The sequence below is a fragment of the Rhagoletis pomonella genome, unplaced genomic scaffold, assembly GCF_013731165.1.
Source record: "Rhagoletis pomonella isolate Grant_MI unplaced genomic scaffold, Rhpom_1.0 Rhpom_scaffold_00004, whole genome shotgun sequence".
NCBI classification, from domain to species: domain Eukaryota; kingdom Metazoa; phylum Arthropoda; class Insecta; order Diptera; family Tephritidae; genus Rhagoletis; species Rhagoletis pomonella.
Window position 1 is genome coordinate 60,889,046 of NW_023458558.1, and position 21,570 is coordinate 60,910,615.

The window sequence follows — 21,570 nt, forward strand, 5'->3', positions numbered from 1 at the left end:
TTATCCTAAATGAGTAAAAACTATCTAATATTGGCTTTTGAAAAAAAAAATCTACCAACTTCTACCAATTTATGTAAGTAAAATCTACTAATATCAATTTTTTTGAAGTCCGTGCACTGCTCGAGGGGCTCGTAAATAGAGCTGCATCCAAATTTTTACAGTTCTTTTACGAGGCTCGTAAATTTACGAGGCTTTTACGAGTTTAAGCGGAGAACCCTACTATTTTAACATCGTGGCGTGGCAGCGCTCGTAGAAGTGATCTTTAGTTTCATCGTCCTTCTTCTCCACCGCAAACAACCAAATTCTCATGGTGTTTTAATTTACACAGTAATTGAGAAAAACAAATTTAATTTTTTAATTTGCTTAATTCTTTACTTTTATTGGTCGGACCCTACCCCTAATTTTTGGTAAGAACAATTTTTTCCTAGAAAATGTCATAGGTATTCGTATATCTCTTCGAGATTTTGTGCTTATGGTGCACAGCCTCTTTTACTACTGGAACTTTGAGTGTAAATAGAGAAAAATTCTTATGTTGAGGGCTGTCACCTTGTGTAGCGAAAATTATTCTATTGCAGAAAAAAGTCGAAATTTGTTGGACTGTGTAATTTATTGGAACTTTGAAGGGGTTGTTGTGCTAGATTTGCAAGCGCTAATTAATAATGTCGCGGGCATTTATATTTATATATGTATAGTGTATACATGAATAGATAAATATAAATGTGCATATTTGCAGTAAATAGCTATTTAGTATAAAATTAACTAAGACGTTTGAAAGCAAAAAATTGAGCAACACTATGTGTGTTTTAGGGATGTGGATTTTTTAATTTTTTACGATCCCGGGATTTTTTGGGATCTCGTTGTTACAATCCCGGGATTGGTTCCGGGACTTAGATATTTATTATTTTTCGACAACTTAAGGCACTCCGCACATTAAGCGCCGAATCATAGTAGTGTAATCGTTTCGGCATACTAAAGTATGAAGCTTTAATGCCGAACATATGTATTTCAATAAAGCTCTGCACATTTCATTAATCATGTTTTCGCCTAATCATAAAAGCTTCATAAATCGAAGCGCCCAACAACATTGTAAGGCGCTTGCCGTTTTGAAATCGTCATCTGTTTACTTTTTTGTGTTGGAAATAAAAGTTATTTGTCATTTTGAGAGGAACTAAATGAAAATTAATGATTTCGTGCTGAAATTAGTGCAAATGGTATTGAACCATAGGCGTTTATGCAGTATTTCACTGCAGAAATATTCGTAATTTCCAATTCAGAAAAATCAAATTTCTACAAGTCTTCACGATGAAATGAAATAAGTATAACTTAGATAGACATTTACCATGAAAGCCACCTACGCAATTTTTTAATTTGAGGTTTCAAAAGTATAAATATAGTAACATTAATTTGAATTATTTGTGTAAAAAAATATAGTTTATTCCTTAACAAACACTAAATAGGTTTAATCTTTGAACAACATTAAAAAAAAAATGGACAAACTTTCGTAAAAATTTCGAACTTTCTATTTCAATTTTATCTCTTAATATTTTGCAGTTTTTTAGCTCATTCAATTTTAGTCTAATAAAGTGCAAATTTAAAGTAGCTGTGACTTACAGTTGAAGTATGGCATATTTTTGACGATGTCGGTAATTTTCTTAAATATTATCTAAGTATGTTCGACGATTTTTTTAATGAAGAAAATGAGCAACGCCTTCATCAAAAAATAAATAAAATATTAAAAATCAACGATAAGTCGCATGTAAAATGTGTTTGTTAAGAAGTGTATCTTAAAATATCTGCCTTGACATTTATGTTAAAAGTGTAAAATATGTAAATGTACCTACATAAACTTTCCCGTGAATACCATCAAATCAGTGGCCTTGAAGGGAATCTATGTATACATGCATGCATATGAGCAAATTAAGAAGTCGATACAATTTATAGTAGAAAAGTAGTTTTTGTATAGATTATAGATTATTTCCCAACACTGTGGGGAACGAAGCAAAATGGCCTAGTGTATTTCGCAAATATTCAAATACATAATCCACCAACCGAAGATTTTATATATTCATTAAAAGATAATTTGTCATCAGTCTGAAATAAAAAAATTATAAATCGGAAGGATAAAATAGTATTGTGTTATTAATTTAAAAAAAGTTTCATTTCACTGACGAAGGGGGGATCTATCCCCTCAATTTCCCTGCACACTCTTAGACCGCACTGACAGCGCTGTGTTTCATTTACACACACACATCGGCACAAGCACTTTATTGCATCCCATGATATAAGTGTTAGTTTTTTCCAGTGCATCAACCTATTTACTATATATTAGCGTCTTGCCACTCTCTATTACTCTTACCGAAACCCAGACACGAAGTATGTAAAACTATTTCTTGCGCGGCTATCAAGGAAACAGTAATGGTCTGATTATGGCAACTTAACGTAACTTACGGCTCTCTCTTAAAAATTCTATTAAATGGATGTTGCTTATAATTAAACAGCCGAAACTTCACGTAACTTAATGTCACGCCGAAATCTGTATCATTTTGATTCTCTAAGTTCTATGTTCCGTTAAGTTAAGTTGCCATAACCAGGCTTTAAGGGCATGTGCACTTAACTCAATAAAAGATTTGCAACCCTTACAGCCGATTTCACGAAAGCAATTTAAATGAAAAATGATTTTAATTTTTTGAATTTTATATGGAAATTGACAGAAAATAAAGAATGATTTTCCATTTAAATTGCTGGTGAAACCGGTTGTTAAACTAATTCTTGAGAAATAATGTGCAGCTGTTTTCTAAATGCATTGCAAATTCTATGAAGCTGTTTCGCGGCTTAAATTGAGTAGCGAATTAAGCAAAATCAGATGTGCAATGATGCCCGTCAGAGCCCAATATAAAGAACTCAGCAGTGAAAGCTGGTGACATATCGCCCCATTTATGCATTAACCTCGTATCTGCAATAGAGTCAGCCTAGAAATGGTAAGAAAAAATTATTATTTTCTCTCACTAGGATACAGTAACCGAATGCTATATTTACATAATATTTTTGATTCAACTGAAACTAGTCAGCAACCACTTAAAGTTTTTGTTCTAACGTTGACTTTAATTATTATTTTTAATATGTTTGGAATAAAAGTGGGTGCATATTTATTTATGTATATGCATAACTCTTTAGTAATTTTTTAATTTTCGATCAGTTCGGATAATTTATTAACATGGCGCTTCCCACGAATTATCATATGTTAACCTATGCATCAGCATCTACCAATTGGCATACTAGTCAGCTCAGAAGTCAACTCAAGACAAGTACTTTTCACTACAGGGTAGTGTGGTAACGTTCGATGGCAAAATATTTGCAAACGTTTACATACTTATATATGTATGTATGTTTATTTATGTGTATGGGTCTTCTCATTGCCCTGCAGGAAATGAGACTAGTTTGTAGCTAACTATAAACTAACCAGCAGTCGACTAGTGGTAATTATATTTTAACTATTTCCTTTGGCCGTAACTAACTACTTTTGAAGGGCGATGACCGTAAAATAGTGATCACTGGTTTCCTCTGCATTATATGTCAACTTGCTATCAATAAAAAAGGTTTATTTTTTATTTTTTTTTAGTTTATTTTATTTAACATTACATATTTGCCTATTTGTTTACATGGTCTTTTGTAGGTGGTCCAACATTTGAGTTCCATCAGACATAACATCAAAATAATAATATAAAGTTTCGATCTTTATTTGTCCCGAATTCGAAAAAAAATCTGGGTAGTGCAGAAAAAAGTGCATTGAAAGTATTTTTTGCAGGAGGATATTTAAATAGAAACTTGTAAAGAAAATAACTTTCCGATAACGTCTGCATGACTCCTGCACGACTTTACAACTCATTTAAAATTAGTTTTGTCGCAGCTAATTAAAAGTTAGTTATATATCGAAATCCCGCAAAAAAGCTATAAGTTGGTTATTTCAATCAATTGATATCTTTTTTCTACAGGGTGCATTCTCTTATATAAATGAGTAAATACATACATACAATGTATATACATACACATATGTCTTTATAAACATATGTATTGTCCGTTTCCTCTCTTGTAGACACACCATCAATAATAATGATCAATAATAAAAAAGTTTTGACGCGATGAAACCGAAATCAGTCGAATTTCAGCCTTTGAAGCGTTTAAGTCGTGTATTGTGTTCTTTTAAAATCGGAATTGTTGTTTGAACTCGAAACCCGATTATTGTGTTAAAACTACATAAGTGGATAATAAATATAGCTACAAGTATATCCTGGTTTAAGCTTGTGTTTCAAAAGAATATACTGGGAAGTGTGTTTAAAAAATTTTAAATTGCTAAAAAATGCCTCCAACTGGTCTAATAGCAGTAAATACAAAGGATTGTGAGCGTTGCAATAACGACTATGAAGATTCTGAATATGAATTTCATGCGTCTGTGTGTGTATGGACCAGGTATTAAACGAAGTTAGAAAAAAAAGATATATTTTTATGTATATATTCTTTCTCGCGGGATTTTTTAAGAAACTTTTTGTTTGAAAACAGGACTTTTATAAAATAAAAATGACCTCCGAATTAATTTGTTTACATAAGTATATGTGGATAATGAGTATATTTCCGTATTATTTTTTAAATTCATATATAAAAACACACATACATGCATACATGCATGTGTATACAAACAAGTAAATCAGAATAAGCTTGATTTGACTTTGAATGTAAGCAATGTCAGAGAGTGACTAAATTTGAGCTCCAAAAACAAGAGAAAAATTTATTTAAGTCGTTTATATTTACTTATGTACGTATGTAACTAAACAGAACAAAATATTTCTTGATAACTCTTACAGAAATCCACTGACCTCGGTATAACGAAAGAGGCTTGGATATATTTTTTAAGTTGAATACATATTAGAGTGTTCGATTATTCGCCTTTTTTCGAAGACCGGTTATCGCGTTATCGAATAATGTGAATTCGAAAAAAACCCGGCTCTTCCTTTTCAAATTAAGAAACCAGAGAAACTTGTTGTATTTTGCATATATTTTCTCCATGGTACAACTAATCGAGTCAGTAGTTATGACCAAAATTGCAATATGTTGCTAAAATCAGTTACTGCCTTTATTTAGAAATGAATAAAGCGTAATGAGTTCAAATTATTTTGGATTACAAGTAAAACACAAAAAAAATGTCTTAAAAATTCACATTTAATGGGGTGAACCGAGCTTAACCACCTCTTGCCGACAACGAGCCCTATTTCCTTCATTAGACTCGAGATATTTTGACACAATTCCATTGCTATAAAAAAAAACAGTTGAAATCGGTTTAAATATAGAATATATTATTATAATATATAATATTGCCAAAGAACAATCAGCTGTTCAGTACAAAATAGGTTCTTTCCCGTACCCAACGCGTGATCCCTCGGTTGCCAAAATAGCCCAGAAATCATTCCCGTACTCAATTATGGGTAATAGAGAGCGAAAATTGGAACGTATTGGATCGTAAGTACCTTCTTCTTCCTGCCCGAAACAGCCCGTACTTTTCAGCGGGTAAAAATGGATGAGTGCATATCAGGTGTTTTGTGTACATATATTTTCAGTATTTATATAGTGTTTTATTAATACAATCAAATTTGTGATACCAAAATTCGCAAGTCTTTGCAAGTATTTGCATTTAAGTGTCGATAAGAATAAAATAATAGTTTAAAAACTAAAACCTCGCTATTATAATTTCCATTCATACTGTCATCAGGTATGTAACTTGAGAATAGAAATCGCTGAATCTTTTAGGCGTATCAATATTACATAGTTACATCCCGAGCTAATAAAACCGAGGTAAAAATCACTTGAATCATCTATTTCTCAAATTCAGGGTACGAAATCTGGTTTTTGCGTACCCGTTCTTCTGGACATTGTTTCATTTTTGAGAGAACATTAATCGCCTATTCTCTAATTACTGTATCCGGTCCTGGTTGTACGGGAAAGAACCTAATGTAAACAAACAAACAAATGCAACACCAATTTCAAGGAGCAGGAAACAGTGATGCCACTTGTTTCGCATATTTAAGTAAAGTTGATCTGAAACTCAACGAAAATTAAATGGCCAACACCATGATTGTGTTGAATGTTTAAGCGCATTACTTTTCTTAATTATCCGAGTTATACGTATCTGGACTTGAATAGGACTTGTTGGCATGGAAGAAAAGTCGTTTTTATAAAATATTCGTTATTTTTGAAACTTAGAATTTGATCTGAACAAAGTACGAAAACGAAATTGAGACCGCCTACTCTCCTCTTGATAATTGCGTGAAATCAAATAACGTCTCCCCTTTCGAAAATCGGGAAAATATTAAAACCATTGGAGCCATCTAACTTAATAGTTTCACCGGGGAAAACCACCACTTTCTAGCCGTACCTCTAAGTAATGTAAGGTGTATTAAATTCCTGTCTTGTTTCTTAACGTTGTCCAATAATTGATGTTATTTTTCGAAAATTTCTTAAATCAGTATGCAGCTCTCACAAAAAAAATGCTCGTATATTTATTTCTTAAAGAAATTTTACAGCTACTGCAAAGTACTTATTCAAGCAACAGAAATAATGAAGAATATTTCTTGTGATCTTTCCAGAGAACTGCAGACAGCAGTTTAATATTTAAACATTTTATTCAAATTCAGTCCGTTTTTTAATGAAAATATTTTTCGGAAAACAGCAATAATTATCTTTAATTTTAGTCTCATATCACGAAAATAAGAAGCTGAGCTCGCACCAGTTTTACTGCTATTTCCGCACAGTTTTTGAGTTTTGGTTCAATTTCATGTTGTTATGATATGTTCTGCGTATTTGCGTAATAGACAAAATTACCTTGGATAAAACGAATTTTTTCTGGCATTAATCGGAATAAAATGAGAACTACGTAATGGCATTCAAAACGAATGCGGTAATACATATGCATGTGTTTAGTGTTTCTTGAGTTTTTACTGTAAATTCTATCTCAATTTAAGTTGCAATATAGTGATGCAAAATCCACAAATTTTTCGAAGGATTTTCTAGCGCATACTCCCATAATGCTTCTAAAATACATATTCTTTATTTACCGTAAGTCTACTTGGAACGAATTCATTCTACGCCAGATCATGAATATCGATGAAAACAATCAGCATTATCTTAGGGATGTCGGAAAAACATCGATGCATCGAAGATACCGATGCTTTACTTCGATGCATCGGAAATTTTCCACTCGATGTATAAATAGTCGATGTATCGATGCGTCGATGCATCGATGTTTTTTGAAAACTGACCTCTCTAGTACATTGAACCCGTCGTTCCAGTTTTTCAATTGTACAAAAACGAGAAGTGACTTTGACCAAAAAAATGAAACGGCTCCCAAAACTTCCGTTAGAAGCATAATTTGCTCAGTTTCAGTAATTTATTTCAAATTTTGCATAATTTTGTTGTAAAACATTATCTGAATCCTCTGCCAATCGATGCATCGAAAAACAGCGATGTACATTCCGATGCATCGAATCAAAGAAAAACATCGATGTATTTTTTCCACTGACATCCCTACATTATCTTAACTTTCGCGCTGTTACAGCATTGTATCCTTCTCCGTTGTCCGTTGTGCCTGCAGCTTCGCGACGTCGAGCTTTCGTCGCGTTAATTTGGGCTTACAGTTACCTTTTCCGAAAGACGTGGAAAGTATCCTTGGAAACGGCTATCCTTCAATGTTCAAATTTGGTTATGAGACAAGATTTGTAACCAAACGTTTACGAAATTTTCAACAAGTGTATTTAAAGTGACTCTTACTGGATACCCATATACTACCCATTCCGCAATCAGTTTGTACTCCTGAACACTATTTAATATTTCGTCGTTTAAAGTACAAAACCGCGTATCGTCATTCTACAAAACCGCGTAACTGACATTGGCTGGCAAAAATTGGATTTGCTCAAACAAGCTCTTGGCTCAATCCGTATCCATTCGTCCTGACATATACTATCCAGAAATGCGATTGCTTTATAAAAGAGAGAACCAATTTGAAATATGAGTGTTTTTACGCTCTAGAAAATAATTTCTACAACTTCACATACGCGGTTTTGTATTGTACTGATACGCGATTTTGCATTTTGTTGATACGCGGTTTTGCTCCTTAAACGACGATTTGTACTTGAAGCTTTTATTTATGTACATTAAGGTGGCCATATCTGAAGAATATCTAAAATAAGGAGACAAGTATATTTTTATTTCGAAATCGACAATTATAATTGGACACCCTATCCAAAAATATATGTGAATTAAAGTGCCTGGAAGGTATATGTACTGTAAATGATACTCATATTGTGGTATTAAGTAAGCTTAAATTTTTAACAGTTGTTGTTGTCTTTTTTAGAAAAGTGGCAACCCTGCACCAAAACATTTTTAAATCTCTTCAAACGCGTTTAGTTTTGACGAAGAAATGTAATTATTTTACTGAGCCTTAAAATAATTTAAACTTTTTAATTATGTGGCAACGCTATTTTTTTTAATTTTTTACCAAATACCCACAGGAAGAATCGAATAGTATGAAAAAATATAAAAACATCCATTGAGCTGTAAAATTTTTTAGTTAACAAGTAATTTTTAGCAAAAAAAAACAAATTCAATTCTCATATAAAAAATATATATATATATATATTTCATGGCCCAATGATCGGATCTAAACCAGATTACATACTAATCCTCCTCTGAGATACTACCATTCCGATTAGAATTATCGTAATCGGTTGACGGTTTGTATAGTCAAAAGCGGCTTAAAAGTCGACGAAAGATGGTGTGTGTTGACTTGCTTATCTAAATCCTATTCCAGTATTCGTCGAGCTATGAAAATCTGGTTCCTACACATTGTTCCCTGATCTTCTTCATAAAACGCACCACTTGTGTAGCCATTCAACAGCGTTGAGAAGTGTTGCCTTCATATTTCAAGAATACTCTGGACGATTGTTATTAGATTTCCATCTAAATTTTGGCAGGAACTAGCGCCGATTTTAAAACCGTTTGATTTCTACCTTATCCTCTTATAGAATTTTCTTCCGGCGTATCGTTACTTTGATCATCAACTCTTTGCCGCAGTGCCAGATAACTTGATAAATTTGGCGAGTACCCCTACTATGTTTGCCGCATGTCGTTTGAGCTTAATTGAAAATTGAGGACGTCATTGTCGATGAGTTTTTTATTACATATGTATATTAGACTGCATCACACACCATACAAAAAAAAACGGTACTATTTTCCATTGGAATTATAAAATCTATTATATTTTAAGACGCCCACCAAAATAATTCGAAAAAATATTAAGATTTAAGTGAGCCGGACCAATTTCAAAATACCTCTAAAAATGGAGTTTTTTATGAATAAAAATAGTTTCTTAAAATTATTTTTTTTAAATCCCCTTAAATGACAAACCGGTTTAAGCTTAAGAAATTTGCATAACAATATTTAAGAAAAATTAAAAAAAAATTTGAGCGGAATCGTAATGATGAGATTTTTGATGCTGTTTTCTAACTTTTTTCAAAGACTGCTATAAGAAAAACTTGAATAACTGAGCCAAAACTCTTCTGATTTAGACTTAAGAGGTGTCGGTGGAAAGGTATTTTCTCACCCTTTTTATTTCTTTGCTAATAAACTCATTCAAAGGATGAAAGAGAAAGGTAGTATGAACGAACGTCATTCAAAGTTGAATTAAGATGTGTTGGTATTTGAAAAAAAAAATTGGGACATAAATGATTTTTTGTTTGGACAGAAATAAAAACAGTATGAAAATACCTTTCTACTGAGATCCCATAAGTCTAAATCAGAATAGTTTTGGCCCAGTTATTCAAGTTTTTCGTTAATCAATCTTTGAAAAAAGTAAAAAAAAATAGCATCAAAAATCTCATTCTTACGATTCCGTTGAAAAGCTTTTTAAATATTTTCATGCAGATTTTTTAAGCTTAATCTGTTTTGTCATCTGAGGGGACTTTTTCAAAAAAATTCTTTAAGAAACTATTTTTATTCATAAAAAACTCCATTTTTGGAGGTATTTTGAAATCGGTCCAGCTCACTTAAATCCTAATATTTTTCCGAAATATTTTGGTGGAGGTCTTAAGATATAAAAAATTTTGTAATCCCGGCGGAAAAACCGCATTTTTTTTTGGTGATGCAGTCTAATGTACATACGTACACATTTACATAAGTTCATAAATCGAGACATACTTACTTAAATCGAGTACATACTTACATATCGTCATCTGAAATGCAAAAAGACGTAACAAACATCGTCACTGAAATTGAAAAGTCTTGGCTTAAAAACTTTTTTTTTGCATAAAAAGATGGGGGAGTTGTTTTGTGTTGTTTGTACTACGGAACATATTTTTTGCGTTTGATTATACAACTGTTATCTTATGTAATCTTGTCATTTGAGAAATCGTCGCCTGGGTAAAAGATTGTCGTAAGCGCCATTTTGACGACTTTTAGTTCTAAATGCAGTTATATATTCTGAAATAAGGTCTTTCGATTGGTGTTATCAGTTTTTAGATATCTCCTTTAGTTTACGAGATATTGACTACAATTTTTTCGATAATTTTGTAAAAATTTAGTCAGTGATGCAGCCATATTAAACTAATCAATATCTCAAAACTGGCGCTCTCCATTTTTGGATATCTCCTTTAGTTTCCGTGATATTGAGTAAAAAGTGACGTTAATTTGGTAGAAATTTTAATCACATTTTGTCGTATTTCATACAAAGTGGCTGCCAAATTGTGGACAAATGACGCTTACGACAAAATTTTACTAAAGAAAATCCTTCATAAACTCAAAACTAAATAACAATAAACATTAAAAATTAAATAGTTTAACAATCTTGTGAACTAGTAACATTTTCAGAGACTTTGGAGAAAATCTATCTTCGCATTTTTGAGAAATTGCATTCCAAACTTCAATCGCGATTTCCCACAACCTGCCGAAATTAACATACGACAATCTTTTACCCAGGCGACGAGATGCAAACGAACATGGGTATATATGTATATATTTAAGTACATACATATATATGTATGTGTGTTGTTATAGTTGAAGTGAAAATAACAGGTAGAAAACGTGGCCCTCGGTTAACACAACACTCGATAAACGCAATACCTCGGTTAAAGCAACACCCATATGCTGACCTTTAGTGACTCAGTAATTACAACGTTTCAAATAATTGTGCCTCAGTATATACACCAATTGTTCAAAAGAAATTAACCAAAAAATATACTGATTTCAATTTTGTATACATATAAATCATTTTGAAGTGAATAAATGTAAAAATTTTTGTTGGCCTTATTTCAGAATAGTCAAGGCGAATAAATATAAGGTGGTATCCATTCAACAAAGACACCAATTACTTGTATTTTGTCTTTATTTTAGCGGGCCGTTGTCAAATTTCAGCTATTCTTCCCCGAATGAAAAAGGGCGTCATAAAATACGTCACGTTTTCACTCACTCACTTGCGAAATCAAACTACCCCGCTACCCCGTGGCGAATGTCACACATTAGTCACTTAAGTGTCTTGTACGGAAAAGTTACGTCTTAAATGACTTTGGGCTCCGTTTATATGGAAGTCGTTCATGACTTTTTCATATAAATGGTAATTTCGTCGTTGATGTCATCTACATGACTTTGTCATGCAGTGATCATTGATGACATTCAAGCGACAGTATCTTGCAATGGACGTTTTATAAGTGGCCGCTGCAAGACATTGTCTGTTATAAGTCTTTGGTAGGAGTACACCTGCATGACATTGTCACCAGTGACTTTGTCAGCTATATGTCGTTTAGGATTCACAGCAATTGCGACGATGACACCGGTGACCATTTTCGCTACTGGGTACTCACAGCTGGCGAAACAACACCACCTTATATAAATTCGCCTCGAATAGTATGTATATTACTTTGGAAACTACAGAAACCCAAAATGTTTCGAAGGGGGTTGTTGGTTATAATAAATAAACCAAAAACAAAAAACATTCTCATAAGCCAACAACAACAAAACAAAAATAAACTGAAAATTATTGTTATAAAAACATAGTACTTAAAGGGATCAAGAAATAGTTTAATCTATGTGTTCCATAAATATTTAGTAAGGAGAAAATGTGTGGGAAAAGTTGATGATTGTATTCAAATGAAGCTTCCAATGTTAGCGGACTCCTTGAGTGATCTTCTGTTTCCATAAAGAAGGCTCCGGAACATTATTTTCTGTGCCGATATTTGTGAAAATTTCTAGGTCCTGACTGTCTAAGGCCATACTGTCAGTATGTATATCATGACTTGTACATTTAGAGAGAAGAATGTTTGCTAATTTTGTTATTAAGAGTTTGTGCTGAACTAATTTTTCCTTTAGTTGGGTAGAAATATTTCCAAGAAAATGCATTGCTATAGCCACTCTGTAATAAGCTTCAGGAATCGATGATACTTTACATATTATTTTATTTCTGGTATGTGGAATGCGTAGAAGTTTAACTTCACCATTTAACGATTTTAGAAATTCAAACGCTTATTAGAAAATATTGGAAAGTCTTTTACAAGTTTAAAAACTATTTCAGAGTGTTCAGAAAGCGCTTGGTTAGTTGAAATTAAAAAAAATTCTTGATGCCATAAGAACGCTCAATACAAATTTATTCGAGATTTTGTAAACTTATTTGTGGTCGATGAAACTACCATGCCCGGTTCGAACATCAATCCGTTAAATGCCTTAATAATCGTGGTATACGTTTCTTTAAATCTAAGCATTGTGAAAGATATGAAAGATATGTCTTAAATATCGCCGTTTTGATAATAAAGATAGTTATTTGAAATTTGTATTAGTCTAGTTATCTTTATGATGAAATCTCAAAAACCGTAAATATTGAACTAACTATCTGTGCATTCAGCACAAATCTGGCGATTAATTCGATGAAAATTTATAATTTTATCACTTTTATCTGCAGTAGTATTTGATTGATTTATCTACACTGAGAAAATACACTAACATAGTTCTAGACATAGTTCTCTCAACAGAAAATGGTGACTATAACCAAGTTTTGTAACTATAACCAAATCATGTGGTGTTAAAAATTCAGTTGACGTAACTAAACTCTTTTTTCAGTGTATGAGTCAAGGCAGTATGATAAAAATATGGCTCAGATAGCTTGTTAAAAGACCGGTGCCTTTTTGCACTCAAATATGATCAATTTCCCTATCTTATTTTTCTGTGTACTTATCAGTATAAGTCTTCATACCGAGCTCGGTATTCGTCAACTCGGTGCCCGGTAATTATTTCTAATGTATTTTGTTTGTGTAAAATAGTGTTACACAAACAAAATACATGGAAAAAAAAATTACCGAACACCGAGTTACCGAGTACCAAGCTTCGGTGTGAAGACCCATAATATTTATACACATAAATGTGGTAAAACTACGCTGCATACTAATTTTTATGAGTATCTGAAAAAAATTGCTGTACATTTATTCTTTTCTTCTGCTTTGTCACACAGATATTCCGATGGCACAGTTAAATTGCGCAACTCCAACATCGAATTAATGGATCAGGATATACTCTATCATCTCGCTTTGGGCAGTGAAAGCCATGATTTGCAAGAAATGTTCGGTGATGTTAAAGTAAGCAAATTTAATTTGGCAAATATTTTTTATTTATATGCCTACTATGACTATACATGTTGTGTATGTAATTGTACTTACTTGAAGGACGTCGGCATCCAAAAGACCAGAAGACGAGAAAAACGGCTTTAAAGTTTAGAATTTACTTATACATATAGCTTATACACTAAGCGAAATAGCTATATGGGCACTCAAACAAATAAGTTTTTTTTATAATAAAACAATCATTGTTAGATCTTTTTATCTTTCAACAAAAATTAACAAAACGATAGCAAGAATAAAATATGTTAAAGGTATTACTTCAGCCTTTTATTGTAAAAATTTAAACTTTTTAAAGAGCGTAAAAGGAAATAGATATATGGGACAAAATTAATATTGAATTCATTCTTAAGAAAAAGAATATAAAATAATATTCAATAGCTTGTATGTCCTCCGTTGTTTATTGTGACTGATACTAGCCGGCGTGGCATGGAATTTACGAGTGACTGAAGGACACTTAGGTCGATTTTTGCCCATTCTTCTTGAATAGCTTTTTTGAGCTGCAATAGGGTATCAAATTGGCGTCCACCTTTATAAACTTGTTTGCTAAGAATGCTCCAGAGGTTCTCCATGGGATTTAGGTCTGGACTAACTGCAGGCCACTTCAGCACAGGAATATTTTTCGACGCGAAAAACTCCTTTGTACGCTTAGCACTGTGGATTGGAGCATTATCCTGTTGATACGTCCAAGACTCATCGTGAAATTCTTCGGCAAAATTCAATAAAACGTCATCCAATACTTCAATGTAATTTTCTGCGTCCATCTTATGAGAAATAAAACAAATTGGCGTCTTGTCTCGGTAGCTAAAAGCAGCCCAGGTCATAAGAGAGCCACCGTGGAAGTTTCGGGAGTGGCGGATTTGTCGAGGCTCACGAATATCTCTCCAATACTTTTGACAACCATCTGGCCCATCGAGATTAAATTTTTTTTCATAGCTAAAAATGATGGATTGCCATTCATCATCCCAGAACTTATGATTATCGGCGAATTCGAGCCGAGCTGCCTTGTGGCGTGGCGTAAGCTTTGGTTTAGCCAGTCGATTTTGGTATTTTAAATTGGAATCTTCACTCAAAATTTGCTGTATTCTTCTCTTCGTAATATTGAGAGAAAGTTCATTTCTAATTTGGTTAGGGCTGATGTTTTTATTGACAGCCAACCGTCTTATCTCTCTCTTACACCTGTCGTCAATCTTAGGTTTCGGACCAGTTCTTTTAGTTTTTCCGTACCCATCGGGATTCTTCAAAAAATTTTGGATGGTATTTTTATTTCGTTTTACTTTTAGCGCTATTTTGCGAACTGAGACTCCCGATTCACTATAAGCTAGAATACTAGCGCGCTCCTCAGTAGATAACTGCGTTCCTCTTGGCATAGTGTCCTAAAAGGTTATTTTCCCAGCATGAGCATTATTTATTTCGTAATTAAAACTACTCAACTTTCCTTAAGGAGTCTTTAAAATTGTTAAATTTGTATAAAAATATCACGCAATTTCCACGACAAGAAATAAAGTGTTCACGGACGCGCTTGTTCCTTATAACTATTTCCTTCTAGAAACTCTAGAAAGAAAGAGTAGATAATTTAAAACTACCGCTAGTACGTGCATACATTTGTGTGTATTATAAGGCGACTCAAGAAAATAGTATGCAGCTATTTTAGAAGAAAAATTAAGAACTTGGTTTGTCCCATATAGCTATTTCGCTTAGTGTATGGTACTAGTTATTGGAGTAAAAGTGAATACATATTTCGTTTTAATGAGCTACTGGTAATTGATACTGCGCGAAGTTTTACACAACATAGAAGAAGAGGATCGGTAATTTCTGCATACTTGACTTGATTTTTGTGTTTTTTTTCTCATGGACTTTCTTCAAGTAAACAAGCGATATGTATGTATTCAAAACTATAGACGTTTTCATTGTCATAACTTGGCTCAAAAACTATTAATAGATTTTAGCCCAATTTTTCGTAGTATTTCTTTACGCCTCCGGTTATATAGTCCACCAATAACTCGCAGGTGGCGAAACTTTTTAGTATACATAAATATTACAATTATGATAGAAACAAATTAGGCAACACCTATCAGAATTTTAAAATAACTGCTACAGCATAAAACTAGTTGCAGTCTTCCAAAAAAAAAAAAAAAAAGTCTTCCACCCAAAATCCAAAGTTTTTTCTTAGAAGTGTTCTAAAAAATCAATGGTAATTTTTAGCTACTTGAAACTTGCACATTATTGGACTAAAATTGAATGGACTATAAAACTATGTACTCAAAAAAACTCTAGCACCTCTGAGAAAAAAGTTTGAAATTTATGTGAAAATTTGTTGCATTTTTTTTGCAGCCCTTTATAAAGTTTTGAACTTGGGGTTTGCTAGAGAATCAAATGCATTTTAATTGAAAATTCTTAAAAATAAATAATTAAACAAGAGTGGGAAACAATATTACTTTAAAATATTGCTATTGATATGATCGATGTGAGATTGACTACTTGTATATGGCAGAGTACCGGACTCAATTTTCAGCTTTCTTACCTTCCATTAATGCCGCAATCAAATATTCAAGACCGTTCAGCAAATTTTTGGGGAACAGTTAGTAAACGCTGGGTTTGAGCAAGAAAATAAACAACAAGTAATTTTTAAGCAAAAAAAAAACGACTTCAATTCTTATATACAAATTTGATAGTACCGTTAATTTCTTCATGACCAAATGATTAGATCTAAACGAAATTAGTAGGGGACCACCCTTTAGGCAACACCTTTCCGACAGAAAAAGAATACAGAAATCGGTAGACATGGTCCAAGGTTATGCGGTAAAATACATAAAAAAATATTCAGACGAATTTAAACTTCTCCTTTTTTTGAAGTCGGTCAAAAAGGGGCATTTGACATTTGGTTTAATGGAGGTTTAAGTACTTTTTGATGCTGTGCAGTACTGAATGAAAAAATGTCCAATTAAGGCCTTTTGTATTCATAAAGACGATATGTTATTTTATGTATAAATGAGAAATTGTATGATTTGCAATATCTTTGGTATGAAGACTACGTTACCTTAATGTAAAAATAAATATACCGTTTTTTGAATGCAATATATCGTTACCTTAGTATAGAAAGGTCCTATCTAACATTTTTAGTTCTTCACATAGTAATTTTAAAATCAAATAAAAAAGGCAGTTTTTGTGGCGAATTTCTTTCAAACAATATTTTTTCATAAAGGCTGTATGGAATATAATATATTTAAAGTTATTTTTGAATTCTATTAGATGGTTAAGGGCTGTCTATATTAAGGTAAATATGTACATACATACAAATATTGAACTGATAAGTCGTGTGAATTGAATTAATACGTAATTAGTATAATACGTAGAAATTAAAACGCACATCTAGCTTTATGTAATCGCCAAGGAGATATTTAATATTGAAACAAGTTTTTTACTTATATACATACATAAATATATGTATATACGAACATATGTGCCTACATGAGAACAAAAAAAATATTTCAAATGCATCTGTAGCATATATAAGTATATGTATATAATTTATTGACCAATTAAAATAATCTCTATTCGCATCAGCAAGTAATATTATTTATTAGAGGTCAAAGTTGTACAAATCTAAATATTTACAAACAAAACATATTTCAATGGTTCCATAAAAGCTTTAAATAATCTAAAATTTGGAGAGCTCTGGGTACATATATATGTATATGTACGTATAGAAACATATCGCTAGGTTTAAGTTGAAAACTGTTAAGTCCACTCGTTGTAACAGCTTATATTTTGATATAAGAAGCAAGATAAATTAAAAATTTATCGTTCCGAAAAGGAGTTAAGTATCTACAGATTTGTGCGATTCTGCCGGTGCGAATCTGTTCCGACAAACATTACAACAATGTCGTTCATAGTTTTAAATGCGGAACCTCATACTTGTGAGATTTTGTTGCAGCGATTAGTCGAACATTCACAGTTCTTTTCCGGTAAAGTTTGTTAAAATGGAGCTAGCAACTCTTCACTCTTAGCTAACGGTATGTATATGTATATTAGACCCCTTTTAGACACATCAAGTGTGACGAGAGGGGATAAGTACATTCGTCTCACCTCCTTCGCCTACGAACGAGCAGACTTGAAATCAAGACTTGACGTGTCTAAAAGACACAACAACATTTATACAAACGAATGAATTTTCTAAGTAGTCTGCCTTTATTACCACTGCTTTAAAAATGATAAAAAATGGAGAGACAAACTGAACGAGCTTTTTAACGACGTGGACATGTTGTACGCATGGATGACGATGCCCGGTGAAAAGATCCTTCAACTCCGCACCCATAGGTGGACAACAAAAGTAAGGGCGAACATGAACACAATGGAAGGACCAAGTGCAGAAGGACCTATCCACACTTGGGATGAACAACGAAATAAGAAGGAGAAAGTGGGACTAGGTTAAACACTGGTACAGGACCACGAAACCTTGTAACCAACACTAGTAACCAAAATGGTCCAAATATATGGAGAAAACGTGGTTACATTAACATTGCGATGTCATTGGACCTGACCACCTCTGGTCCAACGCTGCATAACATTGGACCACCTAGACAACTACTCCTTTTGGACCATGGCACATTCGGCAACCGAATCATATTGCCGATGGGTGGTGTTCAACACATATATCAGTTTTTTACGTTTATAGAGGTCCAGGTCAGCATAACAAGTTACTAGTATGAAGCCTGGTCCTTTTGCACATACATTAAAACCACGACCCAGTGGACCACCTGGTCCTCAAATTTTTACAGGGTACATTTTGGTTACCAATGTTTAACCTAGTCCCACTTTTTGCAGGGTAGGTCTGCACCAGTAGTGCGATTCACTAACTTTTAACAGTGCGACTTGTCGAGTTGTAAGCTAACAATTTTTGTTGTTTGCTGTAACGATTGTGCGATTCACTAACTGTGCTGCCGCCATGATGCAATAATACAAGGTGTTATCAGTTGGCAACTTCTCGCTCTAATTCCGCCATATTGACTGCCTTAGCTGAAACAGTGTTACTTCTTTAACAATTCTTTGCCTAATAATATAGTTGAATTTTTTTTATCTTTTCTCAGTATACACATTTTGTTTTCTCAAAAAGGTATTATATCCTATTTTATTTCATATCATTGCGAATATACTATAAAAAAGCAAATTTTGTTTAGAAGAAAATATGACATTTTATATTTTTCCCCCAAATGGGGATTCATTTCTGCCCGTTTTTCTTCTTATTCTACTGAGCTAAGGCAGTCTCAAATCGAGCTGTCACAACTCATACCACCTTGTATTATTGCATCATGCGCTACCGCTAATGGGTACAAACCCGTTGCATATGCCAAGGCGGTCGAGCGAGTGCAAAGTTCACAAGCATTTTATATGGAAGAAAATGTGCAACATCCTCCACAAAAAAATTGTAAAAAATCAACACAAATCAATCACTTTATTAGACTAAAGTTGAATGGGCTACAAAACTGCATACCCTTAAAATCGTATAAAGATTCTGAATAAAAAGTTCGAAATCTTAATGACATTTTTTTTAAGTCTGATTGATTTTTGTGAATTTTGTGTAAACTTTGAAACTTTTACATACATATGTGGCTTCTGTTGTTATATAGTAGATGGAACTATTAAAAATAAAAATATTAAAAATAAATAAATACACATACGTATGTAAGTAGCAAACAAAAAAAGTTTGAATTTTTCTGCCATATTTTACTGGCTATAGATAAAAAGTAAAAAAAAAAACGTTTAACATGAAAAAGATTATTAATATTAAAATAAATTACTGCATGCACATTCTGTACATATTTATTTTCAAGACTGATTTTATTATGCTAGTGAACACATGTAGACAAGTTTTAACAAACTATTTTTTTGTTATTTAATTTATATTACTTTTTTTAATAAGGTAGTCTGCACCTAAAACCGTATAAACTCCAGTTTAAAACCTTGTGCAATATTGAAACAAATTTCAACAACCTTTCGTTAAACTACAAGTTTTTTATCAGAATAATAAAAATATGATGTATGCAATTTTGTAGCGCATTAAATTTTAATACAATAAAAGTGCAAGTTTGATGTTACTGAAAAATCCTTTGATTTTTGATATTTGTTTGCTAGCGGTCTGAGCATTTTTTCCATACGAAAAAATTGTACTACGTACTTTTTATGTTTTATTAACAACACCAATCTAGACGTCGTCAAATTAGCGGTCTTTGTTATCGCTAACGACAACAGCTGATTTGGCGCTAAAGAATGTTGATAGGGAAACATTTACTGAATAGTTAAATTGTTAGAATTGTCGTTTAGCTGACTTAACAATAACAAGAGTTGTTAAAATCGCGTAGTGAGTCGCACCACAGGGTTGCCAATTTAGCTCTTTTCCTGTCAAATCTGGCTTTTTTGAAGTCCATTTAGCGGCAGGAAATGAGAAATTGCGAGAAGCGGGAAATCCTGCCTTTTCAGAAATTTTTTGACGGATTTTTAGCTTTTTCTTTTATACACTATAGTACTATAGTACAGGTCGAGGCTGAAAAGAGCCACTTGTAAATTCTAAATGCTACAAAGAGCCACAAAAAAAACAACAAAACCAAAAATTTTATTTTTAAATAAAATTATTATTAGACATAAAAAACATTAATTTTATTGATATTATTTAGTAATATTAAAGAAAATTCAAAAGATCCCTTTGGCCAAATTTTCAAAGTCTGGTTTTACGTCAGCTAAAACCGTTCGTAACTGTTCTGTTAAATGTTGGTTGGTCAATAGGTACGTTCGTTTAAATCTCCGGTAAAAAATGTCCAACAACAAAGTTCCGGCGAAATGTCATCTGTTCTCTCATAAGAGAAAAATATCCAAAATAGAAAATTTGCAGAAACTTGCAAGTTAAACGAATAGCTGATCCAAATTTTGTTTACATTCAAAGGTATAAAATTGAAAACGTAAGAAACCCAATCCCGAACTCTTATCCTGACACAGTTCACTGACAAACTGAATAATTACTTACTTCCTACAAGTTTAATTAGTCACATTTTACTATTTTAACTTCCAAACCATCAAATTAAATTTAGGGATTTGCGTGATTTCCAACCAGCTGTTTTCTTGTTGGCAAATTGCAGTTGGAAAAAAATTTTCCAGTAAAAACTAGCAGCTTTTCCTCAAAATGAAATGTCATTTTGCTCTTTCAATTTCCCCTACTTTGCAAGTTTTTTGCATACTCGAACACAAAAAGCTGATAGTTTCTATAACTTTCAATAATTATCAGGTACGCGAATGCAACTAATTGTGAACGGTATTTCGACCTACGAATTTCATTGTAGAGTACAAAGACTCACAGTTATACGTTGTACCAATAATTGAAAATATACCGCACGCAGCTGTCTGGTACTTATTGCCGGAATTCAAGTAATAGCAAAGCATTCTGTTGTATTTACAGTGCCTTATCTTCTTTTAATCCAAAAACTCCAACTCTTCTTCGCTTTTCTTAAAAAGGAGTATTGCAAATTCATCCTCAATTATGTTACATAAAAAAGGGTTTATGAAGTATGCAAACGTACATTTAAATAATTTCGAATGGGCAAATCTTTTTTCAAACTCTACTTTTAAATCATGTGCAATTTTTTTTCTATCCATGAAAAATGATGGATATCATAAAAACGACATAGTTTAGCTTCAAAACTTAAAATAATTTGCGACAAATAAAAAAAAAAAAATTTTTTCTCTCCTTGTAGAGACAAATTCAAGTTTTGCAAATGTTCCTCCATATCATATCGGCAAACTGTAGGCCAAATATAGTAAAACTGCGTTTTTAGTTTTTCTCTCTGACGTCAGGATTTTTTTAAAACGATTTGAAATTTCT

The 21,570-nt window shown here is 32.7% G+C and overlaps 1 protein-coding gene across 3 annotated transcripts in view; it reads left to right on the forward strand.

Moving 5' to 3' along the window:
• The window catches only part of LOC118737905 (uridine phosphorylase 1-like), a 175,591-nt gene that overhangs the window by 137,812 nt on the left and 16,209 nt on the right, over window positions 1-21,570 (forward strand). For 2 of the 3 annotated variants that reach the window (XM_036468721.1, XM_036468723.1), the window contains exon 3: window positions 13,535-13,658. In XM_036468721.1, coding sequence (XP_036324614.1) covers window positions 13,535-13,658 — 124 coding nt within the window. Of the gene's footprint in view, window positions 1-4,166; window positions 4,468-13,534; window positions 13,659-21,570 lie in introns of those variants that run through there. The other variant, XM_036468722.1, reaches the window with a different exon arrangement.